The following is a 22,117-nucleotide window of genomic DNA, read 5'->3' on the forward strand; positions in this document are numbered from 1 at the left end:
CTCCTGTTTCACCCTGCAAAGTACTAGTAGGTATTTCCATCTCCCCAACAATATTTGCTTGCACATTGAACAGAAATTTTGGAATGGAGAAAACATTTAAGCAAGAGCTGTAGAGTGTTGATAACAGGTTTCTAATGACAGGCACACCAGAGCCCTGCCCCAGGAGCTCTGGAAGGCCATGCAGTAACATTTTCAGCAGGTAGAATACACAGGTTATGCAGAATGTTGAAAAAACAAATCTGGGCACTTGGGTCAGACCTGCAGATTCTTGCTTGGAGACAGCTTTTCTCTCCTGCCTCTGAACAATGGTCAACAAACACCTCAAGGCCCTGAAGTAATCAAATCATCTTCATTCTAATGCTAGAACCTGACATTTTCTTCAGGAGACTTCTGCAAGGCTGGGTGCCTGTATGACTGCTTTTAAATAAAAAAAGAAATGTGAGAAATTCATTAAATAAAAAAAAAAGGGAAAAAAATACAAAAATCATTCTGGTCAGGTTTTCCAGCTATCTAAAGAAATTGTTACACCGCTGACAAATCAATGTGGCAGGATCTACTGGTTAATTAAACAAATGTGACAATTTTACTGTGACAATTTGAAAACACTCAAAAGTGCCACCTATCCACAGTGTGCATTCTTCTCAAATATATATTAAAACCCATGTAGCATAATAAGAAATTGAAAGGAACTTTCATATTCAATAAAAACACAATTATAAGCATAATTTGAAATGTACAGCTAAAATAGATTGGAAGTTCATAAGGTTTCTCAGAACATTAAATTCAATGACACGCTTTCTTTAAAGAAATGTTAGAAATTCAGATAAGCCACAGTATGTAGCATAATTTTAGATATCTGATAGAGCCTTGCTTTTGCCCAATTATCACACCAATAATTCCAGCTGAGGACATCAATGTATTCTGCTAACAACTAATTTAACTTTCTACAATGGCAGTGTGGGTGAGGTTCTATTTCACCATTTCACAGAAGGAGACATAGTGGAGCAGAGGGGCATCTCAAGGTTATTCAGGAAGATCAAAGGTAGGGTGCTTTATCCAAGTCTATGTATTCAAGCATTTATTGAGAGGGTGTTCAAAGACATGAGAAGATGAACCACACCAGTCTTTCACTGGCAGATTTGAAGTGGTGTAGTCTGAAGACTGCCAGCTGGAACAATCTCCACAGGTAAGAAGGAAGATGCCTTCAGAAAGAGCTGTGCTGACTATGGAGCATGACAGACCAATGGCACACAGCAAAGACACATTCTCCTCCCCAAAAGGCAGCTTCCAGAACCATTCTCAGAATGTGGAACAACTTGAGCTTAGGACAGATGATGATCACAAGACTGCCTGACCACATCGGGCTCCTTCCACAGACCTCATGGGGGCTGGCAACTCTGACTGTGTCACCATGGGATTCTTCCCAAGGAAAAGTCCACCTGCTTGTCCAAGGGGGCTCTCAGGAGGAAATAAAATAAGTTTTGGTCCATACATCAGTTGGTGTCTGTATTCTTGCCTTAAGGAGAAGTCAGGAGTGACTTCAGTGCATTATGAAAGTGACAACAAGCATTCCTGGTAACTGCTGTAACAGAACACCTGCACCCATCTCTGAGCCCAAAAATGGCATTCTAAGTCAAAACTTCAGATTTGCTCCAGGTGACAACTTTGTCCTGTACTCTTTACTTTTCTTCAAGGAGCTCAAAGCAGTAAACCATCAAAAGTTGCAACATGCAGGTGTAGATAAAGCACAAACTGAGCATGCCTCAAGTACCTGGTGTCTTTTTCATCCGTCACTTTAATTTCTCTAGTGTTTTCCTAATGTATGTTTCTTTTAACCATCAAGTAATTTTTGATTGTCATGGCCAGAAACTTCCAAGGAGAATGTTAAAAATGTAAGCTCTTGAAACTGTTTCTGAAGGTTTGTTCAGTTATATCTCCCAGTCCAGTCTTCCCTTGGACACTGCAAGTGTCCTAGCCCTTTCCTAGTCTGCTTCTCTTGACAGATTGAGATTAGACTGAGTTATCCTTCATGGACCCCATGAGCCTCCTCAGCAGTGCTGACTTACAGGGAAGCTTTCTACCAGGATTTAAATCATGCAACACTCACCCTCAGGGCTGCAAAAATGGAGCTCTTCCCATTTGTGAGAGAAAGAGCCACAGAAGATGTTACAGACATTTCAAACCAGAATTGTTTCTAAAGCATGCATTCATTTCAGAAAGCTTAACACAATTTTAATATGTTTTCAATGTCTTCATTCTGTGCCGAAAGCAATTTATAATGTAGACTACACATTCTCAATCTATTTAAATGAAAGGTAACATTGCTAGGAGTTTAAACACTCAGTGCCCATATTTACCATGTTTTACTCTGACAGGACAAGATGAAATAACAAAAATTATTAATCTGAGACCAGAGAAATAGTCTACTACCTGCATCTCAAAATAGGACTAGATTTCTTTGCTAAATGCTCTGTCAGTAAGCTGTGTAAGTGGAGTATGAGAGCTTCAGATGGCTTTTCTGCTTGGCCACATTGCAGACTGTCATTTTGGAATCAGCAGCACCACTCCAGGGCAGACACACAACAGGCTCTGGAGTTCTTAATCTTGTTTTTATACAACATAAACTCATGCAGCCCACAAAGTCCTCAGGAGAGGGTACCTGGTACAGCTAGAGCCAGACACTGTAACACAACAGTAATGTTTAAAATTTTCCATCCAGTTCAGCACTCGGGACCTTTTTCTGTTCATGGGAGCAAACAAAAGGTCAGAGTTGATCTGACATGCCAGATTCCTTGGGTCTGTTTTCTTTCACACTTTCACTCCAAGATAAGGGAATTACTCTTTAGTTACAAGGATGAAAAAGGATGGGAATTCAGGTCCCATGGGTCTCCAAGTTGGGAGTGGGAATCTTAATTTTATGACATTCTCCACTCAAGTACAAGACTCCACCAAATTGTCTTCCCAAATTTTTGGCCCCTTTCACTTATTTCTGGAACTGCAAAACTTTGTGATATTTGAAAAAGTAGTATATAAAATAACCAATGTTTTTAAGTTCTGCAGAGAGCGCATCTGATCTTCCCCAAGAGTTGCAAAACTTACTATTTTCTCCTCTAAGAGAATAACTATGCTTCAATTACTTACTTGTTTGAACTGGCTTTAAAACAATTACTTTGTATAGTCTCATAAAAAGTAATTATTTTTATCATAACAGAGTACTTAATCAGAGTGAGGATGCTGAGCACGTAACATTGCAATACATAGTGGATTGTTTCTGAGCTGACTTTCAATGAGGGAGAGAAACTAAAAATGGGTGTTTTGGTGAAAAGAGATGCTGAAGAGCTTGGAAAACAAACTTCGCTCCTTCACTGGCAGTCGTTCACTTATCATTATCATGAGTACTTTGTTTCTCTTCAGGGGCAGCAATACATGTCCAAACTCTTGTGGTATCAGCTCACTTTACAGTAATTTTAGTAGCAATGGTAAATCTGGCAGTGATAGCAGAATTATATCATACTACTGAAATCAGCAATATTTCAATTTGGCAGTACAAAAATATGTTTTAAAATATTATGGTAAAGAAGATAAGAAAATAGAATTGAATAGTGAGTTTGAAACAGGTGCACAGCAATCTCCCTCTCTTTTCCTGAATACCTTTTGTAATCTTTTTTTATTGTTACAGTGTAGACAGGCTGCAATAGACCCACATAATGATCAGATTTTACATTTCAAAGTTCTTTGCTAAATAATTTATTTAATACCGCTATGAAAATAAAACCTTTATTTGATAAATGTGCCTGCAAGCTGGAATCAGACCTTGCTTGTCTGTCCTGACAAAGGTCTAATCTTTTGCTGCATTACGTCTTGAAGAGGCATTTATCCCTGTAACAGGCAGGTGCAGAACACCAGCTTTCGAATACAGGAAACTCTGCACACCCACACACATTTGTCAGATCAGACAGCCAACCTTTCCTCCCTGTCACCTCCCCAGCAGCATGCACTCTGCCTTGCCTTCAGCTGGCAGAACAAAGCAGATTTATGCCATAGATCTACACCACAAGTGCATCACTCTCCTCACATGTAACCTGGACCATGCCAGCCATGCAATGGGGACACACAAAACTCCCTCACCAAACATTTGGCATCAACTCACAGCTTCCCACTCTGCCAGCCTGAAGTTAGCTCTGAGCTTTAGACATGATACACACTGAAGTTTATGCAGGCAGCTTTGGGATAGGGCTCCTGAAGTGCTTTTCTCATAGGTGCCACCATAATGTTGTCACTGTAAAAGTGAATGGCCAAAAATTTGGATAATCCTTTTCTGCCATGGTCAGGTGCAGCACATGGGGGCCAAGAGTGTGCTCTGGGCTGGGAAGACCTAAGACTGCCTTTTCCAGCTCCCAAGGAGTCTTTTGCACTCCAAGCTTACACCAGGCTGTCCTCAACTGACTCCAACTATTGATGTCACCCTTCCTGTGTGCATACTGGACAGTGCACAAAATTCTGGGAAAAGGATTCCTTCGACCTTCCTGGAATTGCTGCTGAATGCAACAATTGTGGTGATAATGTTTGTGGTGATACTGAGACCAAAATTGAGCTGATCGCCTACCAAACCAGGAAGGAGCTGTTCCATTTTCTGGAGTGAGACCACATCTGGAGAGTCATCAGAGCAAAGAACAGGTCTCTGCTTTTATGTGTACCTAAAGTAATGAAGAGGTAACTCCTTTTTATTTTATAACAGCAGCAGCAGTGCAAGTGGAGCTGCTGCCAATTTATACCAGTGTGGGAGGAAGAAGAATTCAATGAACTCAAATGAGATCAGAGGTCAGTGGAATTACCCCTTGATTTATATTGATGTGAGAGCAAAAACTGGTTCTGCCTCCATTGAGAAAATGCTGATAAAAAGCTTGAAAATGCAATGGCTTAGAAATTGCTAAGAAATTAATTGTTTTTATCCATCCAAATCTTTGTGTACATAAGCAAAATCTGAAGGAAAAAAACAACTCTCAAAGCAGGCTATTACCCGTTCCTTGCATGCTTTCAAAGGCTGCACGTCAGTGCAGGGACAAAGGCCACAGATCCACATTTACACTTGGGTTAACTTTTCAATCAATTTTTTCATTTCAATAGAAATAATAAATCACCCTATCCAGGAGAAAGAAGCAGCTTGACACAAAACATACGGTGCTGGGCTATTTTTATAGCACACCTAAGACGTATAGGGATTCATTTATTTACTCAGCTATTTAAAAGTGGCTACTCTTACTCATTCTCTGGACAGCTAAATGCCAGGTTGCTAAGTTACTGTTACTTGACATCATCTCCTCCCCAACGTGTTCCCACATTTGACAGGTTCACATGATTTACTAGGCCAGTCAGCTCGTTATTCACTTGTCCAGTGACGTCTGGATAATCATTTTAAATTCACATCATGTCCTCCCCAGCAAGCCCCCAGACTCCACATGAAAATATTTAAACTACCCGTCAGCTACTAAGTGCATTTGTAACCACACCGGACAGCCTACCTGTATTTTTCAAATTACAATTATTGTAATTAAGTTTAGCATCATTCTTCAATGTTATTTGTATTTTAGAAGAGAAAACAATTACTGAGGGGCAAATAATGGGCTATATCTGTTACAGTCTAATTTTGCTATGTGAACAACTCACTTCAGCTGTGGGTGAGACATATTAAATCCGTTAGTCCTTTCAATTGGCATGAGGAAGGTAATCCTACACATAATTTGCAGAGTCAAGGGCATTTTCACCTGCTGATCAATTTACATATTCTCCCATGTCATTAGACAGGAGCTAGTCATCAGAAGGCGACCATACAAATTACAGACTTTGCTCATTTAACTCCGGTCATTTTTACACTTATTACAATCTGAACTATATTTGGGATCTGTTTTGCATCCAGACTAGAAAGCTTCTAATTAGTATCACAGCTGTCCACATACCATCAGAAGTCCATCTAGTTACTTGATGCCTTCCTACTGTGAATATGCACGTACAAGAATTCTTTTGTTCCTCTAAGCAGGGACTGATTTCCAGACAGCAGAGCCTGCCCAGGTGGTTACGATACAGCCATGAGAGCTGCAGTGCTGGGTTATGTCCAGCTGATTGCCTGAACACCCAGCCCAAATTTACAATTTACACTCCAAGTCCTCCAGAACATGTAGTTAAAAAAAATGTCCTTTCTCTCCTGTGCTGTTGTGGGCTTATCAACTCTTTAGCCGGGGGTAAACCAAGGCAAAGGCTTTCCACAGACAGGAAAAGGATCACTGCTTCTTCACCCTCAGTGTCACCTCCACACCTCCTTTCCCTGGGCCAGCACACGGCTCACATCACATGCAGTGACAGCAAGGCACACTGATGTAAACACTGGTACCAGTGGCACAAGTAACAGCTCTGGAGACTGGTTTTAAATGTCAGCTCTCCCACCCCATCTGCACTTTGGATCACAACATTTCAATGAACTCATTTTTCAATGGATGCACATAGCAAGTGACAACTTAATTTAAATCCGTATTAATAAAATGTGAATTACATGCACATACTTTTAATTCTCTGTCTTCCACATTATCCACACTCTCAAAACCATCACATTGGTTGGAAAAAAAAAAAACAACAAACAACATATTTTGGAACAGAAAAATGTAGATCACCAGGTATTTGCCTTTCTCTTTCAGTTTGGTATTAGCAGCCTATGTTAAATGCAATCTGTGCTATCATTACTGTTTGGCCTTTTGTATAAGAGATGATGGTGATTATTACTATTATTATTATTTATTATTATTATTATTTTTCACAACCTTCTCAGCCATCCTGGTTAGAAAAGTAAAATTAGCAGGAGACTGGTCTGCCATTAACCTTTGGCTGTAGTATTGGGAGCAGTCCTTAAGGCATTTATACAAGATGACATAAGTAGCTAAGTGTTTCAGGAAATCTAAAGGACTGTGAAATTTTGTCTCTGAAGACTCAGGGGTCTGAATGAAGTCAAGACCTTTCCCCTCACTTGGTTGAAAATTTTAGAATATAAATTCAATTAAATCTTTTTTGTCCAAGATGGAAAAAAAAAAAAAAAGAAGACGACAGATTAGGAATTACAAACCTCTACAATTACAGAAACCATTAATCAAGTTCAGCTTGAAAAAAGAGCTGTGTAAAATCAGAGGTCACAAATCTTTGCAGGAGTACCTCTTCCTTGTAAAGTCTAGCAAAGAAACCCTCGAGAGTTACTGTGACTTTCTGAGGGATGGAAATGAAATAAATCACTTGATTCCCCACCTTAAAAAACCAAAACAAATCAAAACCATAAATAAAATGCTAAACTTCAAGGTATGCATTGCTCCAAGGGCAAGGGCCAGGCAGAGCACCCTTCCCCAGCTCTTTGGGGAGCGCAGCCTGGCAGCAGACACAGCCCAGAGCAGAAACTGCCAGGGGTTGCCAATGGTTTGGTTGGGCAAAATGCACAATTACAGCCCAACTGTCCGCTTTTGGTGCTCAACTGTTTTGGAATCCGTTGTGTTTACCTCTGTAACATACCTGAGAGGATGGAAATGTGAATAACAAGGTGTTTTTGCAGAAAGAAGTTGCTATGAGGGAGCTGAGACCCACACTCCCAAAAGTTCATCAGAGCCTATGTAAATGGCCCTGGAAAGGCCAAGAAGTACCTGGCCAGGCTGGAAAATTAATCCAGGTTCTCAAAATGCAAATTTCTGCTGAAACCAAGGGTCATGCTTTCATCTGGAGCAGCCAGCCTGAATCTTCTGACACGGTTTCCATGGGGAGCCCAAAGAATGAATTTTGACCACTGCTGGGCATCACATTCTCTTCCTTATTTTCTCTCCACTGCCTGTCAAGTAGAATATGATACCCTGCATGCAACCAAAACACATTTCCTGCTAGCTTGCTCTGCACCATAAATTTGAGAAGAACAAAGTAAAACACTCACAAAACCCATGTACTTCTAGTGCCAGGTGTGCTTCAGCACCACATGCAGTCGGAATCCTGGGCTGCTGCCCTGAGGGCACCCAGCTGGGGCTGGGGTCTGCTTGGGGTTGTCTTTGCTGAGCAGTCCCAAAGCAGCTCTGGGTTGCTGTGCTCACACAGGCAGGACTGTGCAGCCCAGTGCAGGCAGGTTACAAAAGGCTGAAGGCAGCCTGTGGGTGCCCAGAACAGCCCAAAGCCATGCCGAGGGCACAGAGCCCCTGGGAAGCAGCAGCACATGGAGGGGAGCACCTTAGGGAGCCATGGCTGAGGTCCACGTGCCAAGGCTGTATCTGCACCCCAACATGGGTGTCGTGTGCTCCAGGTGCCTTCTGGCCATGCCAGCAGCTATGCCCAACAGGTTTAGTCTAGGATGGGCATGAGGGATGCCTCTGGGCACCTGCAGCTGTAGTCCAGAAAGATCTGCTGGTTTGTATCTCTTCTTCACAGGCTCAATGCATGTCCTTGTGAGAGAGATCCCCAGAGACACAGAATCCTGCTCAATCCCTGCTCTGTCACCCTAAGAGTGCCCCCAGGTTCAATGGCCCACTGGCAGCAGGAGCAGGGATTCTGCAGCTCATCCCCATCCTCTAAAGGCAACAGAAAATCCTGCTCCAATCTCAACAGGTTTCAGAAGGAAGCCCAGCATATTGTGCTTGTTGACTCAAATTACAGTCATGGCATAGGAAATAGGGTCACCATCTTGATTAGAAAAAAGACATTTCTACTTCCTGTGATTTATATGCACTGTTCCCACATTAAAAATGTCACCTGGATGATTCATCCCTGAAATTCACCCCATCACATTTTCTTTTGATGCTTTTTACTGAAAACAACTGCTTTCCCCAGCCAACAAGTCATTCATTCTGCATATAGTAATGAACTTAATTGAAATATATAAAGAAGACATTTAAAATGTATTTCACAGAGCCTTTCAACATTTCCTTCGCTTTTGCTCCCTTAGTGTTCTATAGGTAATAAACCTCTGCTCACTTTGAAGGTTGAAAGTAAATATTATTTATTTCCTTACATTCATTGCTCCTGGGTGCTTGTGCAAGATCTTCTCCCTTACAGCAGGTCTGCACACACAACCCTGCCTGCTGCCTCAACACACTTCTGCAGCAACACATAAGGACATCTAGAGCAGCACAAGATAATGTGTGTACAGAAACCAGGAGCAACTTTTCCAAGTTGTTTAACTCTGAATTGCAATGAATAGTGAGAAGCTTATTTTATTTTATAAGCTAGAGTAAGTCTTTGCAAACAAACTGGCATGACTGTTACACATGACTTCAGGTCTGGGTAAGTCTGCAGCACTACCTGCAGTCACAAGGACATGGCTGCACAAATTCCCACTGAAATTTTAATCCCTTCTACACCAAAGAAGGGTGGCATTCCCAGGCAGGTAGGTAGCTGTGACAGATGGGAAACTCAATTCATGAGGAGAAAAACCTAAATCTGAGAGAGGGACTGGGGGGTTGCAAAACTGCCCACAGGCAAATCTCACTGCCAACAGGGAGCCCCAAAGTTGGGGTGTCTGAGGAGAAGCCCATCTTACACTTAGACTAAAGCATACAACTTGTGCACACTCCCTTTTTTTTATTACATGATCTTGTTGCAATTAAGCCATTCTTAGTTTGGACTTGCAATTTTCTGTATTCAACCACTGACCAAAGATCACACAAAAAACATGTAAGTCTTTAACAAAACCATGAATGATGAGCAATTGTAGTCTAGAGGAAGGAGAAAGACTGTAGGTCAGTTTGTGAGTAGAAGAATTAAAGCAACTGTACCTCAGGGTAGGAGAGAAATGTGTCCTGTATAGACTCAGGGACTGAGAGCTTGAAAAGAACAGGAACATGTGGAAATCCTGACTGAAACAAGCTGGCAGATGCAGAGTCTTAGGTGAACTGATCTCACTAAGGAGTACCCTGGGCCTATCCCCTGTCTATGTCTCTTAATACAGACCCACTGATATGTTTTTATTTAACTACAGTGTTAAAGATAGCCCTATAAACCCTCTCATTGGAAGATGAAAATAACAGCACTACAATTATACAGGAGATAAAAAAGCAAAGGGTATTACTTACCCGCAGTATTTCTTCCACACAGCTGGAGTCATTGGGAAGGGCAACCTAGGTTTAAAGAAAAAAAAAGAAATGTTTAGTCAGGTGCTGGATGCAAAGTTCAACCACACAGGTGAACAGCTAACAAGCAACTGCCTCTGTTTGAAGACTGCTGTATCCATGCTTGCTGCCTACCAAATTTTCCAGTTCAGATCAACATAAATCATCAGCAGGACTCGTTTTGTCAAAAGTTGTTTTTTTCTTCCACGCTGCTTTGTGTTACTAACGACACTTTTGAAGCAATAAAGTACTCTGATTTCCTCACAGTTGAGAACTGGCAGTGGAATTGCCTGAAACTTCTGTAATTGAAGAAGATCCCACTGTTACTCCTATCGGCAGCCTTCAGAGAGAGGGTGAGGTTTGCTTTAACTTGCCACATGCTGCAGAGAAGGACAGAGGTGATAACAGGAGAAAGCTGTTATCATCAACTATCTTATCCTACAGCTTAATAGGCTAACAGCCCAGACAGCTCCTAAAACTTAAATATATACTGTAGTAAAATACTGGTTGGACTATAAGGGTGGTTGCTGATTTTGTTGTCCCTCACTCCATCAGCCTGTTGCAGGTTCAGCATCCTCTGCAGCCTGCAGAGCACACAGGTATCCACCTCAAGAGGCCTGACAGCTGCTCCTTCTCCCCTTAGAGAGATTCAATTTACCTCTGCACCCAATCAGACCCACACACACACAGAGTGATGCTGCTAATATATTCCAATTGAAAATACTTGTTAAATGGTACTTACAGCATTTGCTACAATCCCTCATTCTGAGGATATGAAAGAGCATAAAACCTTTAAATACTGTGAACAATTACAGAAACAACAGGCAGATGTGACCTGTATGTACAGCTACTCTGGCACTTGCAGAGAGCCATGGTGGGCTCTTATCATGGGTTAAAGCAGGAGAGGAAGAGACAATATTCAGGAAGTTACCAAAGCACAGGTAAATCCTCTGTGCCATAAATATTCAGTGAGACTCCTCTGCCTGATTCTTCTACCTTATTGCCCTTAGTTACTAGTTTGGTGAAAGAGAGTAATGACTAAACTTAATCCCTGTCATCCTAATCTGCTACAGAGCATGACCAAAGCACTGACCATGGCCTTCTGCCTGCATTTCAGCCAGCACTAAGCTTCATGGATAAATCCACAGCTACAGAAGTCAAAGACCACAGAGACCTCTTAGATCACCAATCTCATGCTCTGCTAATGCAGCAGATTTCCCCTGAATCCTCTAGTACTATGTCTAGTCTGACCCAAAAACTGTAGGGAAATGGGTCTCCCATTCCTTCCCTTAATAAAATATGGAGTGTTGCAAACTATTAGGTAGTTCTTTTATAATGGTTAAAACTTTGTTTTCAGTGTCAACTCAGCTTTTCTGTAGAGCTCTTTCCACTAGTAGAAGTAATTCATTACTTCCCTTCACATTTACGCCATACACAGACATGCAGAATTATACTCCACTTTACTCAAATACTCTGTGTTCAACTTTTACCTTCTTTCCTGATAAACCAGATTTTCCTCTCCTTTGGCTTATTTAATCACCGTTCTCTGAATTCCCAACAGTTCATCAGTATCTTGGTAAAGGATTACCCAAGTGAATATGACTACACCACGGGGATATCAGTGATTTTTATCTATTATAGATTATAATTTTCCACAATACCACCTTAAAACTGTCAAACAACCAAAAAAAGAGCTTCATCTTTTGTCTCCAGTTTCCACTCAGCTCAAATTACCTAATAAACCTGGCTGAGAACTGCCCTTGTGTGGTCAGCATGAACTGCAACAGGCATGCATTCCTTATATGACAGGACTTGGACTTGATGGGACTTCCTTCATCTCCCTACTTTTCACTTAAATTACTTTTTTCCCTCTCAATACTTTTAAGTTCTCTGCTCATCTGTGTTTTCTATTCCTCATACCAGCTCCCCATTCAGTGAGGAATATAGTTAATCAAAAGGTTAGCAAGCAGGGGTATTACTGCACTGTGCAGTGGGACAGAACACGTCTCTAATACAAGCCTCATTCTTTTTCGTTGAAAAACTAATATGTTGGAATATGAGAAAACAAAACAAATAGTCCTCCAAAAAGCTCACATCAACCACAAAAATTCTCACAGCAGAAACAGGAGCAGCCCAAAATCCAGCTGAGTGAGTCAGACTGGGAAGAGTGAGAGCAGCAGAGGTACAGAAGCTCTCTTTATTTAACACCCTTCCCTACCATTACACATGCTAGCTGTAATGATTAGGCAATGTGTATTTCTTTGTTTAGAAAAGTGATGACTGTGTCCCTCACTATTAATACAGGGCAGAGCATGTTCTTGGTTGTATCACAGTCCTCTCCCAATTCACAGCCCTGTTTAAGTTTATGTTACTTCAGAACTAATGATGATAATAACAGTAAACATACCATTTTACTTTAATAAAGCCCACTATATATTATGCAATTGTAACCAGCTTCTGCTGGCAGCACTTGCTAATAACTTTAAATGCTCATGCATCAATTTAATTGTGTTAATGGCAAAGAAGATTTTAATGGCTTGACAGAACTTTTGTTCCCTTTGGCATTGCTTTGTTTTGAATCACTGGTATTAAAGTAATGCAAGATGTCAAAGTGCTGTGATTGTCATATAGGCAGATCCAAGTAGAAGCGAGCACAAAGAGGAAAACATTTAGATTGATGCAAACATTAAAAGAATAATTATTACAACATGGCTATCAGAGAGAAGATCAATGTAAGAGTCTTTCAGTACATTACTATTAATGGATTGCTAAAGAAATGAGACCATTTTTCTGAATTCATGCTGCAGTTGCACATTCTAAGAGACTTGAAAGGCACAGATCTATTAGAAATTTAGAGTGTCTTGAAAAAAAAAAAAGAGAAAACAACCTCTCAACCTTTCAAAGTGTGAATTAAAAATTGCACGTTTAATTGTCCATAAACACTCGTGTTCAGCTAACAAGTGTGAGCGGGCCCACATGGCACACCATGGCATCCAAGCACAGATTCACTGGGACAGAATGAAACAGAGCAGACACAATATTCATCACTTTCTCAAGTGCCAGCACTACAACGAATTGTTATTAGAACTGCCATTAATAAACTGCCACGACCCTCTTGTTGTTTAGTCAAGCTTGGACATTCATCCCATACTACTACTTTCCTAATCTAATAAAAATCAAGCATTTTAGGACCCATTATGTCATTCTCCATCCCCTCTCTCTCCTCTTCAGCTTTCATTCACTAATCACAGTCTAAAAAGGAGGGCGCAGTTTGCACTTGTGCATTCTCTTGGTGCTTTTCTTCCTTCATGAGCAGCATCAAGACTTTATAACTCAGCTGAAAGGACAGATTCCAGGAATTTGGCTTCTGCAAGACTGAGTGGTTGCAATTCACATCCTGAGCTCTTCTCTCAGCCAGCAGTGCATTCACAAACCCCAGACTAAAGAACAGCACATAAGCTGCAGACAGACATCCTGAGGTAATAAAACTTCAATCAAAACAAGATTTCACAACAGCTACATGCTACAGTGAACTCATCTTCCAATTTCCTTTTAATCTGGCAAACCTCTTTTGCATCAAAATGCTTCATGTTTACTTTTAAACATTGCTTGCTAAAAAGAAAAAAGAAAAAAAAAAAGGAAGAAAAGGAAAGGTCAGATGGTCAAATATTCCACCTAATACAAGCCAGTATTCTACAGCTTTCTTCACTTTTTGGTCTCACAGGAGAAAGGAGAGAGCTTAAATGATGTGGAACCAAAGGGTTTAATGTATGGCTTGGGTGGCTCAGTGCTGAACTTTAAAGGGAGGGAAGGAGGGCAGGAATCTAACAGGGAGGGAATAGTAGCCTTTAATGTTATAGAGATCAAATGACATTGGGTGAATGGTTACAATATCTGATGAGCCACGTTGGTCTAACCTTCCATTTATTCATTCTACAGTTCCTTGACTACTCTTACCTCCTGGACAATTTATAGCCTGCATGAGATCAGATTTTGTTTTCGTGGCACAGAAATATCATGCAAAGACTCTTTTCCCTGTAATTTACACCCAACAGCAGACATTTCTCAGAAATGTTAGCAACACAATCTTCCAACAGACTTGTGAAAATAGTTCTGAAAATTCAAATGTAGTGCCATAAAGCAGAAATACACCATTAATAATGTCTTTTCCAGAACTGACCGACTACATTTTCATCTGTATAAACTGTTCATGAACAATCCCCCTGGTTTTATTGATGCACAATTGGCATTCAACAAGTAATCTCTTCTTCCTATCTTTGTTTTATTGAAAAGGGAAGTGTAGCATGGAAAATGAATGTAGGAGTCCACTCATTTCTTGCACATGAGCACCTATGAGCTTATACATCAAGAGCTCAGCTTTCCTTGTCATCTCCTTTATCAAGGAATCCATTTTGACTCTGGGGAAATGAAGCTCATGCTACTGTTTACTCCTTCAAACACAAATTGATTTTTCACTTGCCAGCATGGAAAGATCCTGTGCGTGAGCCTTGATTGATCATTTTCAGCGTGCACCACACAGTGATATGAGGAAAACACTTAGAAAACCACAAACAGCAAAAGGAGGACAGTCAGCAGCTGCCTTGTCCTCTGAGTGCCTTCAGCTCCTGCCAGGCTTCCCATTAACAGAGAGTGCTTGGTTTTTCTGATTTTTTTCTGATTAATACAAGTGGGAAATTGATAGGGCAGTTCTAAGACTAGCAGAATTTCCAGATACAACACACTGGACTAGATGCTGTTTGAACATCCTTCCAACTTGTATGAACCTATGGTTCAATTCTTTCAACATGCACATGACAAATCTGAGAACATGCAATACTTCACCTGCACTTGTCATACCCACCCAATGTCTTTCCAACACCACCTTTCTTTGGACTGCCATCAGTATTTTCTTGCACGTTCAGGCTTCATTTCTCTACTTTAATTCCTCTTTAATTCCCCTCAGCTGCCATCTGACTATGTATTTCTCCTCCTGAGAAGATTGTTCCATATTTACTTCAAGTGAAGTTCCCTCCGCTGCTCAGAACCCACTGCTCAAACCTCCTCAGATTGTTTTACACCTCGTGATCCTGCTTCCTTTCTCAATACCATGTCCAAAAAGTGTCCCTCCTGTTAAAGACACCTGCAATAGATGCCAGCTAATCTCACCAGCTGGGAGGCTTTCTTCCTAACCTTAGTGCAAGCGTGTAAGAATGGAAGCAGCAAAGGAGCAAGAATGAATATTGCAACCTGACTGTAGGGTTTTGTGGTGTATTTGATATTTGTGGAGATATCACCAACATGCTTTAGGACTGTATGTTTGCATTTTGGGGGAAACTGAATGAAGTCAAACGTGGTGGTATTAAAAGAAAAAAAAACAAATAAGCCCAAAATTGCTCCCTGGGTATTCAAATCCATACATGTGTTTTTCAAAGGCTTATTCATTTTCAAGGGAGCCATTTGTGAGCCCTAAATAATGCATATCCACTGTTTTCTTTTAGTGCCTCCACCATCCTGGAACCAAAATACCATGAGAAGACTGCATTTCCCATTATTTTAACCCCAGAAGTATCTCCTGGGGCTTATTAAAATGTCTGTGAAAATAGATACTTTTCTCATATATAAAAAATTAGGAGAGAAAGAAAAACTATTGCCTAAAACAAAATACAGAAAGCTGCTTGTCTAGTCTCCTTTAATACAAGCACAGCGGAAACTGTGTAAAATATGCATTTACTGAAGAACCTGAAAACACGAAAGAATTTTAAAGAGTGAGTTAATTCATTTGTTAAGCTAAGGCAGCCTGGCCTGCAGTCAGAGCTGCTCTTTCAGACGTGGCCAGAGAAGTTTATGTCTTTCCTCCCTAGTAAAACACCTTAGCTAGGAAAAACAACTTACTAGTGTGGTCCAAAAAGTGACTGCATCAGACTCACACTGATTTCAGTGAACTTCCCAAAAGTCTCTAGCTCAGAAGCCAAAGCTGCCCACAACAGGTATCTTTAGTTTCATTCAAAAGCCAGTGCCTCTTGTATGCTCCTCTCCCAGAGCCAGACAAACTGTGCAGGTCACACCAGGAGAGGTGACAAACCCCACACTGACAGGGATTCAGTTTCATCTCCCTACAAAACTCAGCTTTCCACAACCTTTCTACCTGTCTGAGCAAGCCCCGCTACAAGGACAATGTTTTTTCACTGGCATTTAGTTCTGCTACAGTAACTTTTAAAACAGACTGACCTGGATGTGATAATTATACTTTTCTTATTCTTCTCAGTATGTGTTGAATTTACTTCATTTTTTGCTTTTTAGATGTCTTTGGTGTTTTCTTTTAACAACACCATTTCAGTGTTGATTAGCATGCAACAGTCTCCACGAAAGCACAATATGCTGATATTCAATTTAAACTCAATGGTTCACCATTGTTTTCATGCAGTAAATTGCAAAACTATTAGAGGTAGAAGACTGATAAAGTGACCTCTCACTTTAAAGTCTCCTGGAAGTTTCTTAATGTAGGCAAGGCTGCACATTTTACTTATGGAATATTCTGAATGTAAGATTTCAGAAACTCCCCATAATGATAACACCAGAGGATCTGATAATGTCAGCATTAAGCCAGGCCCCAAAAAAGTGGTTTTTGCAGTACTTAATTTATGATCAAAAGCCTGGCTTGCATAAAGGCTGTTACAACCATTTCATATTGATGAAGACCAAGGAAATTTGGAATGTCAAATTTATTTTTCTTCCCTCCTCTTTCAGTTCATCCTTCTCTTAAAACTTCAAGTACTTATTTACTTACATAAAATAGGAATATTTTCTTATGTGTCTTGGCATTTTCACCTTGTTCTGGAAAACACTACTTTATACATTTCCACTACAGTGATGACAAAAGGTGCCCTGACCTACAATGCCACCGTGCACTTGTCCACTTGAAACATCAAAGCCTGACTAACAGACTGTGCAACCCTCTGCTGAGGTGAGATATGTGGTGTGGCAGAAAAATGATCAAGTGTCTGTTTCTTGTCTTCCTTTTGTCAGTGTGATGGAAATTTAACTTCTCCTAAGACAATGAAGCGGTATAAAAGGCATGAAGGGAACTTATTTTACAAGTCCACTTGCCCTCAGTCAGGGGGGTGTAAATTAAACACTGTATTTATTCTCAGTGTAACTCCTTGAGGAGAACCTCTTGGAAATCATGCAAAATCCTTTACTGTACAGACACAGCTGTCTAAATGTAATGTAAGTTGGAATTGGATCTCCTTTAAATCTATTTCAGATTAGTGGAATGTGGCATCTGTTCCCAGTGTGTGCCAGTACAAGAGCAGCATCAGGCAGGAATTGTGTAAATTCCTGCTAAAATAGTATCAAAGTCACAAGGTCAGACTGTGGCCTTGGCAATGGGACTAAAACTTCCCCAATGTCAGTGAGGCTCCATCACTGTAACCTGAAGCATTATTTGACCCTGTGAATTCAGAATGTAACATTTCTTTGGAGGTTTTAAAGAGGAACTTTCTTAACTGTGTGTTTACATCTGACAGTACCCCTACTGTGGCTACAAGGATATAGTGAGTGGTTGTGTTGGTTACCTGCTTCACTTCTGCTTTTTAAAGCAGGTATGAATGTCCCCACAGAAAAACGTACTCCTGGCTATAATTTGCACAGCAGCTCGCACAGCTGCGAGGCCCATGCTGGGACCCAAACTAATTGCTCAGAGCTTGTTTGCAAATTAGTTGTTCTCATACATCCTTCCACCACAGTCACAACTTGGAAGTCACGACCTCAGACTGTCTTCAAAATAGAGGGCCAGAATTCAAAGGGCAAGGACCTGTTCCAGCTCTGAGGGAAACAAATGTATTTTGAAATATCGTAGGGTTTAAATACCAATCTGTTAGTATAACTAGTCTACATAGATACATTTTAAACACAAACTTCAATCAAATAAATTAAATTCTTATAGGAAATAAAAGCTATTTGCTTTTTATTAATACAAAGTAGTACAATTATTGGATATGTTTTTATTGTGATGGCATCCAAACTCAGCCTACATTAAGAGCCAGATCTTATGCTCATTAAATAGTAAGACACGCAATTATCCCAACTGCCACTGAATGTCATGGTTATCTACAAAAGGGGAGTTAAATAACACTTTTTGGATGGTACAGAACTTAGAACAAGGAAAATCTGATTTTGAATGGGATCTTTATGGCCTCTCTTTTAGTTACATTTCTAATTAAAATGCTTTGATCTATTAATGCCAAGGGACACTGCTAAATGTATTCAATGCAGAAGTTGCATACTTTTCCTGAGCTCCCCAAATCTCTTAGATCTGTGTGCACTTATGCTGTGTGCAGTTAAACTGTTCACTAAAATGAAAAGATATCTAAGAATAACTCACTTCCATTAGATTTATAAATCACATTAATTAATTCTACATCTCCAGTGGTGTAGAGACCAAACTCTAATGCGAGATCTAATTAAAGAAAAGGGAAAAAAAATTGCAATTGAAACACAGAAGTAACTGTTTAGCCTCAAATTAATGAGGCGCTATGCTAAGCAAGAATGTCCATAAATCCCTAATGAGGATTTTAAACACATTAAAACTTCCTAATACAAAGTGTTTGCCTTCCTTTTATCCAATAACAAATAAGCCAATAATTTTCTGCCTCTAAATGACACTATTAACTGTCATGGCATGTTTTATTTGACAAACCCTCCATTCAAATACAGTAAAACCAATTAATTTGCCTGCTGTGAAATGTGTTTCTTGATAGCTTTTATGTGATTTTTCTTCTGAAAGAAATGTAAATAGGAAGTCAATGTAGGTGCCTGATTTTGCTTAAAAATACGACGCTATAACTATAGATTTTCTAGTCAGTTTGCATTTCAAATGAATTGAAAGATAACCTCCATTTTCAGGTCATCAATCACATAATGGTCTCCTGATAAGTAAACAGTTACAGAGTAATAGTTTTATTACCAGCGAAATGGCCCCATATTTGAGCTGTGATAGTTGCAAAATTACCACTTTGTTCCTTTATAAATAATGGTTTGCAGTGGGGCCACTTGGCCTCTGCCACCCCTGGCACCCACCACAGGCAACACAGACAGCCCTCTGAGCCCACACTACAATTAAACCACACGTCTCGGAAGGGCGAAGATGGTGATGTATCACACTTTTTTTTGGTCAGAAAAATCTATAGAACAAATAAAAGATAATTCTGTGGTTTCAGTGGTCCCCTGGGCCCTACTTAGCAGATCTCAGCAGAGCAAAGCAAGACCATGTTACAACTGCCCCACATTATGCAGTACCTGAATTTCTGAAACTCTTTGAAGGTTTTGCAACTGGGAGGATCAGCCTGCTAAAAAGTACATGCTACATGTCAGAAACAGACTTTTGTCTGTGCCCACTACACAAACTGGAGGAAAAGCAGAGGCTAATGCCCTGTTTTATGGGGTCTAACTGAATGCCAATTAATCTTTACAACATATGGACAGTCTCACCAGCTCTTGCACTGCATCATGATCACATGGAGACTGTAATTTCTTTGCCTTAAGATGGAAACCCAACTGGAAAAAATCTGATGACACCCCCACACACACAGAGACCAAGGAATTAAATAAAACAAAGATTTACCAGAGCTGAACAGGACACAACCACTCATTTATTTAATCATCTGTAATGGATTACCAAGCAGAACTGTGTAATTTATGTAGCGTGCCATGACAGCTGATTTTCAATTTGCACTGTCCTGTGTGCGTGGTTCTTATTGAAACAAGCAAAGCAAATCTGCGACTCCGCTGGTGGAGCAGCGCCAAGGCTGCCTGACACGGGAGGAGGGCTGGGGAGAAGTGGGGCTGGGATGGATCAAAGGCAGCAAAGGTGCTCTGGAGCTCTGTTAGCCACTGTCCCCATAAATGAGACACACAGCCCCAAGCCCACATTTGCTCCTTTGTCCCAAAAGAAATTCCCGTTGCTATTGCTACAAATTTTTGCATAGTGACCTTTCCACAGGGATGTCTGAAGAAGCAATTTATATTTATACATTATCATCATACAAAATTATATAAGTATGTATTCAGATAAGAGAAAAATGCATTCTGCAAAGATCTGTATTTTGCTCCTTAACCACATTCTTATTTAATAAGCTTAGGAATTGAATTGCAGCAGCTTCAAAAAGTAAATTGAAGAGACCTCTTGCCCTGCCTCAACAGTGAGAAAAACATGGTCTTTCAATACACTCTCAGCTAATAAAAATTCCCAAATTAAACTTTCAAAATATTTAAGTGAACTATCCTTGACACAGTCAAATATCAGGAAATCAATTTCAAGTTGATTGAAATCAAGCTTTTGTGCTTAAGGTACTGCATATTTAACCTACATTTTGCTCACTTTGCAACCCAGTGTTCCTGAAGGTTGAACCAAGCTCCAGCTCTCCCAAATGCAGCTGTCTGCATCTAATTTCGATGACAAAATGTAAATAAACATATTTGTATTTTTGAAAACAATCTGATATGATATCCCACATCAACAACTTTTACATCTACTTCTTAATCGAGACATTGAATTGGGCTAAGACCACCTGACATTATTTCACTTCTGACCTTTTCAACTGTCAAAGCAGACAGATTTTTATCCTACAAGATTCGAGCCAAAGCCTCAAAGGTGCAGTGCCAGAGCATTAATCCATTTCACTAGACAGTCATTGAAATTATAATTGAAAGTTCAACTTACTTTAGCATTTTATGCTGAAATACTTCTGGCAGCCCAGGGCAGAAAGTCGAAATCTGGTTTCCAATGGAGACCATTTCCAATGGTTTTTAAATGCTGGCAGTGAAATTCCTTATTGTCAAAGAGATCAGCAGATGCCGGCTTCCATTAATTTACTTTCTGTGACTGCTGCTCACTTCAGGAAGCCTTTCTTTACCTAAGGATGCTGACCTGCTGCCAAATACCATCAGAAATGGACTCGGAAAGACACTGATTTGTAAGGAGACTGGGGACACCCCAAGAAAAACCCCTACAGCAGCCAGGGCAGATCCCATCCCTCCATTTATTCTGACCAATAGCATACGCAGAAAAACAAATCGGCACAAAAGACATGACAGAGGTCTGTAAGAGGTCCAAATTCAAGCTAAATAACCTGACCTATGTGCACCACACTATCAGGAGTACTTCCAGGACCTGAAGGATCAGTAGACAGTTTTTCCTCTTCACCAGAAGTTGTTATGAAGGCAAAAGGAATCTGAAATTTTGAATCTGAACATAACAGCACCATTTTTAAGTATCCAGTGGGCTGTAAATCCTTTGTTCTGGTATTCTGGAGCTGCCCAGAGGTCTTTGGCCAGGAAGTTCCATATAAAGAGCAGTTTTTTATTCTTAGATTAATCTCAAAAGCTATATAAACAAGCATTTAAGTTAACTTGGAAGACATGTTTCATTAAGCCTAAACTTTTTTTTTCTTAATTTTTGAATTTGGGATTGACTAGAAATTCTTTACTCTAATTCTGGATTCTTATCCAGAGGCTAAAAAGCTTCCTGTTTTGGAGGAGGAAGGAAGAAAAGGGAACTTAAATTCTAATACCTGTTATGCAATGATGAGTCATTTTATCAATGCTTTCTAGACCACTGTTGCTCTATCAATTCTACTGTCTTTATCTGCACAAGGCCCCTTAAATCTTTAGTGCCAGGCTATGAACCTGTTAATTCAAAGCACTGAGAAATAATTCTGCAGCAATGCATGAGCAGTGGGAAGAAAGCCACATTTACAGGGGGTGTGCTGGGTCTCCTTGAGGCATGGCCATCTCAAGGCTCAGCTCCCAAAATCACACCTTTAAGGCAATGAGAAAAGAGACCAGGGCACTATAAATCTCACAGAGGGCACTGGAGAGAAATTTCAGCATTGCAAGATACCTTTGGCACATAAGCAGTGACATTAGCAAACCTTCTGTACCCTTGTAGAGGGTGACTTGGAACTTCCAGCTCCAGCACCTTTAATTACTTTGCTGTTGCCAGC

At 40.3% G+C, this 22,117-nt stretch overlaps 1 protein-coding gene across 9 annotated transcripts in view; it reads right to left on the bottom strand.

Annotated features, from left to right (window-relative positions):
* AFF2 (ALF transcription elongation factor 2) overlaps positions 1-22,117 on the bottom strand; it is a 350,216-nt gene that overhangs the window by 137,044 nt on the left and 191,055 nt on the right. For all 9 annotated transcript variants that reach the window (XM_085570466.1, XM_085570462.1, XM_085570465.1 and 6 more), the window contains exon 4: positions 10,080-10,124. In XM_085570466.1, the coding sequence (XP_085426592.1) occupies positions 10,080-10,124 (45 nt within the window). The remainder of the gene's footprint in view (positions 1-10,079; positions 10,125-22,117) is intronic.

This window comes from Lonchura striata, chromosome 4A (genome assembly GCF_050655825.1).
Source record: "Lonchura striata isolate lonStrDom1 chromosome 4A, ASM5065582v1, whole genome shotgun sequence".
NCBI lineage: Eukaryota > Metazoa > Chordata > Aves > Passeriformes > Estrildidae > Lonchura > Lonchura striata.